This window comes from Gavialis gangeticus, unplaced genomic scaffold (genome assembly GCF_001723915.1).
Source record: "Gavialis gangeticus isolate Ggan-Ray unplaced genomic scaffold, GavGan_comp1, whole genome shotgun sequence".
Classification (NCBI taxonomy): Eukaryota; Metazoa; Chordata; order Crocodylia; family Gavialidae; genus Gavialis; species Gavialis gangeticus.
The window spans coordinates 41,594,242-41,603,686 of record NW_017729033.1 but is presented as its reverse complement, the minus strand read 5'-3'; the positions used below and the strand labels follow the sequence as shown (position 1 = coordinate 41,603,686).

The 9,445-nt window shown below is 38.9% G+C and overlaps 1 protein-coding gene across 1 annotated transcript in view; it reads right to left on the bottom strand.

Moving 5' to 3' along the window:
- Positions 1-9,445, bottom strand: part of SLIT2 (slit guidance ligand 2) — a 629,104-nt gene that overhangs the window by 21,559 nt on the left and 598,100 nt on the right. Inside the window, exons 30-33 of the mRNA XM_019526063.1 lie at positions 4,302-4,395; positions 2,171-2,308; positions 1,838-2,078; positions 1,339-1,469 (exon numbers count right to left, since the gene is read on the bottom strand). Coding sequence (XP_019381608.1) covers positions 1,339-1,469; positions 1,838-2,078; positions 2,171-2,308; positions 4,302-4,395 — 604 coding nt within the window. The remainder of the gene's footprint in view (positions 1-1,338; positions 1,470-1,837; positions 2,079-2,170; positions 2,309-4,301; positions 4,396-9,445) is intronic.

The following is a 9,445-nucleotide window of genomic DNA, read 5'->3' as shown; positions in this document are numbered from 1 at the left end:
AGGCTCCTGGGCTGTCAGTAAGGGAGGCGGGGGGGAGAGGAGAGGGAGTTTCCAGCTGCTGAATGGCCAGAACTGGTGAGGGGGAGATGACACAAGGAATGGGGCCCCCTCACCTCATGTCCCTCCTCCCAGGTACCCTGATTGGGGCATTGGAGGGAGATGGGTCAGGCCTCTATGATGAGGTGGCTCCATTCCCTCCCCCTCGCCCTCAGGTCTGGCCATTCAGCAGCCAGGAATGGCCAGCATGGAGCTCCCAGATACTGAATGGCCAAAGCTGGTGGGGCAGGGTGGAACAGAGCCAGCCCTGATTTAACCACAACACAGCTTCCCCCAATACCTTAACAGAAGTAGTTGGGGGGGAGGCAGAGGGGCTGTGAGGTGAGGGGGCCCCATTCCCCACCTTCTCCTCCCCAGAGCTGGTCATTCAGCAGCCAGCAGCTCCCTCTCTTTCCCCCTGACATCCAGGGGGATGAGGCTGGGCATGTAAAAAAGTGTAACTGTGTAAAAAATTAACTGTGGAGGGAATACAAGTTCTGGTGCTCTGCTTTTGAGTGCCTTTATGTAATACCCGATTTAACCAGGTTTAATTTTTCATGCAATCAGCCATTTTAAAAGTGCTCAGCAGCTGTGCATGTGTGCTGTGACACAGCTGTAACATGGGGCTTTCAGGGACTGGATTACATCACTTCTGTCTGCACCCCTCTTGGCCTTTTACTTCAACTGGCCAGCTCTATGAATTTGGAGTAAAGATGGGGGCAAAGCACTTTTCCATTAACGTTTCTTAGAAATTCAGAAGATGACGTTTTTGATGGTAGTTCCTTCATGAACAAAAACAACACCAATGAAAGTGAGAGAAATTGAATTTAAAACCTAAAAATCCCATGCAAGATTTCTGCCTAAAGGAGGTACGCAATCTGCCTCTGTACAGGTTTGGAGGCAGAGTGGAGATTTTGTTCAGGGTTGGTCTTATCCCCCCTTTTCCTCTAGTTGCTCTTGTTGGGGAAAGTACCACGAGTAAGGACTATCAGACATGGAGAAAACAGAGGAATTGCGATTTCATTTTTGTCTACACAGATTCACTAATCTGTGCACTTTTGAATATGCTACAGGCTTGGTAATTCTTTCTGGGGAAAGTAAGAGAAAAGGCTAAGTGCGTGTTCTAATAAAACAGAACTCTAAATATCCTGCTGAAATCTGTCTTTTACTTAGCTTCAGATTAGGAAAATCTATAGCCCCTACAGAAATTTTTCCTATTCAAATCATGTGCTTCAGTTACAGCATTTCAATTTCATAAAGTTTGACATTACATTTTGTCAAAAAATATTCCCTTTGGCTCACCTGTAAATGGCAGATGCTGGATACAATCCTGTGTCATAACTGACCCTCACTCGACCACGGTACAATTCCATTGCTATGTGATCTTTGTCACCTTTGTACAGAAGGATGCCACTGTCTTCATCTGTAGCAATCTGATGAAAAAGTAAATGCATCTAAACATAAATGTGTATTCCAAATAAAACTAAAATGTAAAATGAATTCCATGCTCAGTTGCATCCTTATTAGTAATACTTCTTTTTTTCTTCTAAAACTCTTAATTATGGGTGATGATTTTTTTTTCTACCAGTAATTAAATCAGTTGTAAAGATAATAGAAATTTCTCTAAATGGCTCTATGAGCTCTCTGTAGAGAAGGTCTAAAGATCAAGTGACCTAATACAAACTTTTGTTTTACTTATTTTTGTATATAATAACTTTGATCCAAGCTAACTTGCACTTGTGTACAGAAAAGAAAATAACAAAAACTCCAGTTCAGTAAGAGCTATTGTACTCCATCTTACCTGCAGCGTGATATTGGTCTGGGGATGGATCTTGGCTGAAGGAATTTGCAGGTAGGATTCTTTGTTCACAAAGTTTATGCTGACCAGCTTTTCACATTTCTCTCCCTGATAACCTGACAAACACTGACAAATTGGTTCATTTCCTTTTATGATGCACTGGGCTCCATTCTGACACTCATAATTATCACAAGGACTGGTGCGAGGTAGAACCATTGGTGGTGAAAACTCACAAAAGAGGCCACTAAAGATAAATATAAAAGCCAGTACTTTAGAGGAAATCATCTCTAGCCTGAGAAGCATAGATAAACTGGTCCTCTTTCAAGTGTCTCTCACCTGTATCCTTCTGGGCATATACAAGTATATCCATTTACTGCATCAGTGCACTGGGCTCCATTTTTACACTTGTTATCTTGGCAGTCATCAAAGTCAATATCACAATGCTCACCTATATATCCAGGTGTGCAGTCACATCTATTAAACAGGAAAACACAATTGTTGTCTCTATGCCTCTTTTAATAAAACAACGCGCTTAAGAAATGCCAAAGAATTAATATATTTTTAACTACTTACTACATGCATCTCCAGTTAGTGGAAAAGATAAAAGATCTCTTTTTCTTTATTTTCAAGTTACAGTTCAATAGAAATGTGGTATTAAAACATAACTTTAGTGAGGTGTTGAAAAACTACATATATGATTAATCACTTTACATGTAGACTCTGGTGTGGTAATGAATATAGGTTTGCCTCTTACATTGTGCTCACTGATTTTCTGATATTATATCAAATATTCATTGTTTAAATCCTGAGGCCACCCTGAATCACTCTGAAAGTTCTCTTTGGAATTTATGAGTAATGTACACTCACTACCAATAAGCAAATATGTTGATCCAGGTTAGTGGGTCAGGACAAATCGTATTTTGTATTTGTAGTCAAGTGTAGTATATTGTTTGTGTGTTAGTGCATAATAATAAATGGAACAACTCTGTACTGTGAGAGTGATCAAAAGAAACTGTTTTTTCACTTAAATTTCAACTAACAAAATTGAAAAGAAACAGCTTAGTATCCTATGAACTTACTCTGGTCTCACTATGATTATCCTTTATTTTATAGCAACAAACTCCTCCCCCATCAAATATCACTGATTTAAAAGTGGTTAACAGCAGTTCTTTGTCCATGCAATATTAATCCCTAATGTTAATGAGATTTCTCCAAGGAAAACTGAATATGCTAAATTGAGAGAAAACTAAGAATGATCTGAAAAATCAAAGCGAAAAAATTACAATACATACTTCCACCAAAGCTCCTTTCTAAAACTTAATTTTACATTTTTTTTTACTGTTAAAGTCCTTATTAACTCCATCAGATCTAGTGATCACATTAGTGATTTTGCTGATAGTCTCAGACTTTTACTGCCTAAAAGTCACTTGAAAGCACAAAGTATAAATTTAAATATCTACATAACTTTTTAAGCACATGGATAAAATGTTTCTTCTTTTTTGTCAAACAAAAGTGATGAATAAATGATGGGACAAAAACAATATATAGCACTATTAAAACGCTAAAAAGCTGAGTAAGTGAGATCATGCATGCGCAGCTAGTGCATGTATCATTTTCTGATTTAAAATCTCAAAATGTAATATGAAAGATTTATGAACTATGCAGTAAAATACAATGAACAATACTAGTTTTATTGATATAGCAATAAGAAAATCAATATGGTACACAACAATTTTAATCAAAACAACTCTAGTAGCATGCTTCTGTTTAAACTATCAGATTTTCTGTATGTACTTTTGAATATTTTCAAATAAAGTGTGCCACTTGTAAAATAAACTATCATGTAAAAGGTAGGAGGGTGGCAATTTTAATACTATAAGCTAATTTTGGCACAATAAATACAGCATACAAAATAGGTGCTCATGAACGTTAGTGGAAAGCAGTACATTTCTTAAATTTACTAATCTAAATTCTATTAGAAGCACTTTTTAAAGCATACATGGTAATTAACCATAATAAGGATGTCATGTAATTAAAGGTTAGTCTTCCTGGTGATGAACTTCCTTACTTTATAATGTGTTTTACAAATAACCTGTTTTGCAATTACTACACACAGAGCAGTACAATAATCCCATTTTAATTTAACTTCATTATTCTTTTCATAGTCCTGATTACCAAAAGGATTGTGTATTATCACAGAAAATAATGAAAATTATTTATTCTTCATTGTTTCAATTTAATCTACACTGCTAAGGGCATTGCTAAAGACTTCCAGATTCAATAGAAAATCTGTATCTTAATACATAGGTCTACATGAAAACAAATGTGTCTGTTCAGTCCCTTGTATATATTTACATATACTATGACTATTCATTTACTTGCACTGAAAACAACAAAGAAATTGAACAGGATAAGAGAATGACAAAAATATAGTCTTTGTTGTACTATGACAACAGTTTAGGCTTACTTGTATCCCTTGGATGTCAAGATGCACTTTGATTCATGTTGACAAGGGTTCAGGTCTTGGGCACAGAAATCTAATTTCTCTTCACACAGCTCACCTGCAACACAATATACATTGTCAACTCAGTGAGAATACTGCAGGCCCTTGACAATGGTTGGCTTGATTTCAGCTCTTATTACAGTCAAACAGCCTCTGTGATTTTAACTTTTAACATCTAAATACATTCTATAACTGAATAGTAATAAATTAATATTGCTGCACGTTCTGATTTTTTTCTGCTATTCTTAGGAAAACAGCTTCCCCAGTTCAAAGTCACTCACTTATCAAGCAATATACACATTATTTCTTACATTTAAAAATGTTTTCCATTTCAAAATAAACAGCTAGTTGCAGTACAGTGTTTAGGGGCCCATAAGGGAGGCCCTGAGTTAGCAAGGGTGCCCCTTGCCTTTTGCTCCAGTTAGCAAGAAGGACAGAGTAATCACAGAAGCAGTAGCAGTGGATACTAAAGGGAAGAAAAGGGAACAAGTCAGGGGATTCTAAAAATCCATCACTACTGAGGAAGTGCTCCTTTGCTGCAAGAATGTGGAGAAGCTGGTATACTACTCTGATCCCCAGTTCTCCATTTGTGTGCTTATTGTCTCTTTCCCATCGCGTCTCCTGGGTGCAACAAGCTTCAGAAACAGCCCATATAGAAAGGCAACTGCCAGAAGACTATAATGGCTTATGACTCTTTCTGTAATTGTTAATGGATGTATACATTGAAGAAGAAGGAGAGAGAACCAACAGGACTGGAACACGAGACAAGGAGAAGAGCAGAACACACATATGGCTTAGTCTCACAGCAAGAGTGTCTGTCTCTGACAATATGAAAGGCTGTATATCAAGAACATTAGACCTAATTTTACCTGCTACCCTAGTCTCTGCTTGGTGAAGTTAAATATTAACAGAGTTGTTCTCTAAATTGAAAGGAAAACTAAACTATTAAAAAAATTAAGCAGCAGCTCACAGATTAACAGCAAGTGAAAATTAAAGAACGGCCAACATTTTTTTGCTGTTCAAAAGAAAGCATACATGACTAGCCAAGTGGAAAAAAAGAAGCACATCACCAGCTTGTAAACTGCTCAACCATCTGTTGTTAAAGAGCTTGCTTTTTTCAATTCAAGATTAACAACTTTTTATTAAAATACCACCCCAACTGAGGTGTTAGTAGTATTCACCTTGGAGTACTGGGTTAATAGCTAAGAAAATTCATACACATAATGTTCAATACATAGCTGTGCAAATCCAGACCTAGCCATTAGAAAATTCATGTCAACAAGTTCCAGACAGATGCTATACAAAGGTTTCCAAAGAACACTGGCACTGCACTACCAGTCAGCTAATACTACCCTTTTCCTGTAGAACTGCAATGTCTTAACCAGACAGACCATCCATGCCACAGAGTCCAGACAAAATGTGCTATGAGTTAATAATTCAGTGACCATTAGGCACAGACTGGTCAACTGTCCTCTGGGAAATCATCAGTAATATTATTTAGTCAACAAATGATGGTAACTGAACATAGTTCAAACACAGCATTTCAGCATTGAAACAAAACCAAAAACAGATCCCTTTTCCCCCCCGAAGGAGTGGTGATGAGATAAACAAACGGCAAAAGGAAGCAATTTTTCATACAACATATGGCCAACATATAGTGGGTGCATCTACACAAAAAGCTGACTGCACAGTAGCCCAATAACATACTCAGTAGCATGCCGGTCAAAAACTGTGTTAATACACTATTGCACAGTTATTAGGCTACTTCACAGTAAGTATCACAAAAAAATGTGCAGTGGAGCTACTGCGCAGACACTTCCTTAGCCTGACGAAGGGTATTTGTACTTGAAAGCTCGCAAAGAAGAATTTTCCAACTATTTGGGCTGGTCTAATGAAAGATAGCATTTTTACCCAAAGAACTTTATCTTCTTATGTCCTTAGACCAACACAGCCACACCTTATACCCCTGAAATATACTTCCTACTTTCAGAACTACTTCAATAGCAAAACGTCATGATGCATAGATAAAAGCTGAACTAGCACTGACATACAATAATCATTGTCTGCTTTACTGAACCTATACTAGTTCTTATGGGCAGATTGTACTCCAACTGGTTTTATCACTAACATTGACATGCAAAATTTCCTGTCAAATGTGCTACGCATTAGTTAACTCTGTGGAAGCCTCCTGGTATTCCTAGTTCTGATATATAGTATATTGAGCTGGAGGGAGGATTGCCGGGGGGCATTGAGGGATGCCACTAGGTTTACAGTACCATAGAAATTATACAAAAATAGGCGTGCAATTGTTCCAAAGGGGTCATTTTACCCGAACCTCTCCTTAAATTGGGATCATCCTTGTCTAAATTGCTCGATATTAGACAAGGATCCAACTCACTTCCATATCGGGAAAACTGAAATGTCCATAAAGCCATATCTGCCAACTGCAAAATATAAAATCAACACAACTTTTCTAGCAAATTCAGCCAACTGCTTCCATATTGTGTGGAGACATTAACAACCATATCTGAGAGCCTTTGGAAGCTTTGCAAAAATTATAGATGTTTTGCTGGTGGGGATATCAACCTTTGCCCAGCCAAACTATATTCTAAATCTGGTTGACTTAAAGGGATGACACCTTGGGAGCTTGAAAAGAGGAAGAATTGCCTTGCATTTTGCAATTAAACAAAACAAAATAAATCCCTCTTTTGACTAAACTGCAAAATTTTATTCAATAAATTTTATTAAATAAAGCAGGAAGTCCACCCATGGAGGAAACATTCAATTCAACAATTCTTTAAAGCATCGCCAGGAAGGGAAATACTGGATAACAGCAAAAAAATGAGAAGTCATGTGGCCAGAATAGTAAAGCAGGTCAGTAAAGAACTTATGAACAAAGTCTGGTTTAGGGTAAACAGTGCGTGTCTGGTAAATGAAGCAGCACTCACAAAGGATTTCCAAACAAATGAAGCTAATTATGGCCAAATTTTCAAAAAAATCCCAGCTTGGCCTCCAAACCTTGCACACCTGATGCTCTATTTGTGCATGGATGTATATAATGGCAGGGGGCAGGGAGGAAGGTGAGCGAAGTGGAAGTAAAAATAAATAGAGATGCACAGGGGCTTTAATTGCTTGCACAGCGTCACCAGTGTTTTTGAAGCAGCATGCTGCAGGGACTCACAATACAACTGTCCTAAATTTAGCACTACTCTCTTTAGATAGAAGAATTTTCAGAATCTAACTGGTGAAACAAGATGCACTTTTAACATATTAAATTGAAAAAAAGAAAAATAAATACAATGTAACCATTTTTAATTAAATTAATAAGTGATGAAAATGAAACTCTTATATAAATAAATGACAGACTTGCAAAGGTATACCGTTATGCTTTTTAGTTTTACTGAGAAGGAGAAAAAAGTTGGAGAGCTACCTGAAAGCCTGGGGTTGCAGCGTGTTTAAACAGAGCAGAAGCATAATGTAACTCCCATAAAAAGAACTGTAAAAAATACACCGATGTATTTCCATTGATGTAGTTTTCCACAGTTATTTGGGACAATTATTACCACCTTTCCTACAGCCGACTGCAGCAGTGACCTGGGATAATGAGTCATCTGTCTACACTGGATTCCAATGCATTTTTCTTTGGTATATAAAAGCATTATAACTATGACAGTGTTGATAACTTATATATTAGAACTATGCAAAATGGCTATGTTTCATTTCAGTTTCAGAGGACAGTGTTTCATTTTGGTGTTTTGGATCACTGTTCTGTTTCTATCTGGCCAAATCTGTTTCAGGGATGATTTGGAGATTCAGATCAGGCAGGGAGAGGCAGGCACAGCAGGGCAACTCCTCTGGCTGTGCCTGCCTCTCCCCAGGCAGGGGGAACCATGGGAGAAGCCCCCACGGCTGCCCTGCCCAGCCCCATCTCCCACTCAGCCCCAGCCTCCTGGCACTTTAAAAGCAGGGCTCTGCCAGACCCCTCCCAGGGGATGTGGGCCCCCGGATCTGTACGTGGGATGACAGCAGGCTGCCACTGCCAGCTGGTGCCAGCACCAGCACTGGGTTCTTTCCTGCGCTCGGCATATACGATACCAAGCAGACTCAGGTGCAGGTACTAGCCCCAGCCAGCAGTAACACCATATGCAGATCCAGGGGCCCACACCCGCTAGGGGTACTGCAGGGCTGTGCCAGACTCCTCCTGGAGGATGTAGGCCCCCAGATCTGTGTCTGGGATGACAGCAGGCTGCCATCCCTCCCCCAGAGCACTGGGACTGAAAAGGACTTCAGGGACAGATCCCAGATGCAGGTTAGCTACAGATGTCAATATCAGAGGAGTCCTTCCCCGCTCCAACCCTTCCCCCTCCATCTTTTGAGTTTCTGTTTCCCCACAAGCCTGCCTCCAAAACATTCTGAAACCTCCAAAACATTTCTGAAACATTTTGGATGGTTTCATTTTGGATGTTTTGGAGCCTTCCATTTTGTTTTGGATTCAGTGTTTTGGGCGCTGAAACAGGCCAAAACGAAACAGCTGCTGAAATTTTGCACAGCCCTAATATTCATGCTTTAATTTAGGGATTTTATTTGAAGATTTTTTCTGTCATGCTTCTTGATAAAGGAGAATGCTTGTGAATGCAGCATTCACCACCTTATTTAACAATGTTTCATATAAATTCTTTATATGAACATTCATTTATACATGGAATAGAATCGGAACTTAGGCTTTTGGAAGTTCACCGCTAAGAATCTTTAGAGTCTTGAGTGAGGGACAGAAGTTACACATCAACTAGTTTAAGTGATCAGAAACTGATTTAAACCTGTAACAGAACAGAAGTTCAGTGCATATAAACCAGTTTCAAAATGGCTGAAACTGGTTTATGATAAACCAGGTTGAATGTAGTATCAGACAGAACTGACTTGGGTCAAACTGGTTTATGAAATTTGTCCCAGACCCGTTCACAGTTCAAGTTAAATCACAGTCCCCCAGCATCCCAGCATACTTTCCAGACCTGGGGTGGGTTGTGCTGTCTGCTCCAGAGAGCAGGGCTGGCACTATCCCTCTGCTTCCTAGTGTAGCGAAAATAGATACTTTTCTCTATGTTTCTTTG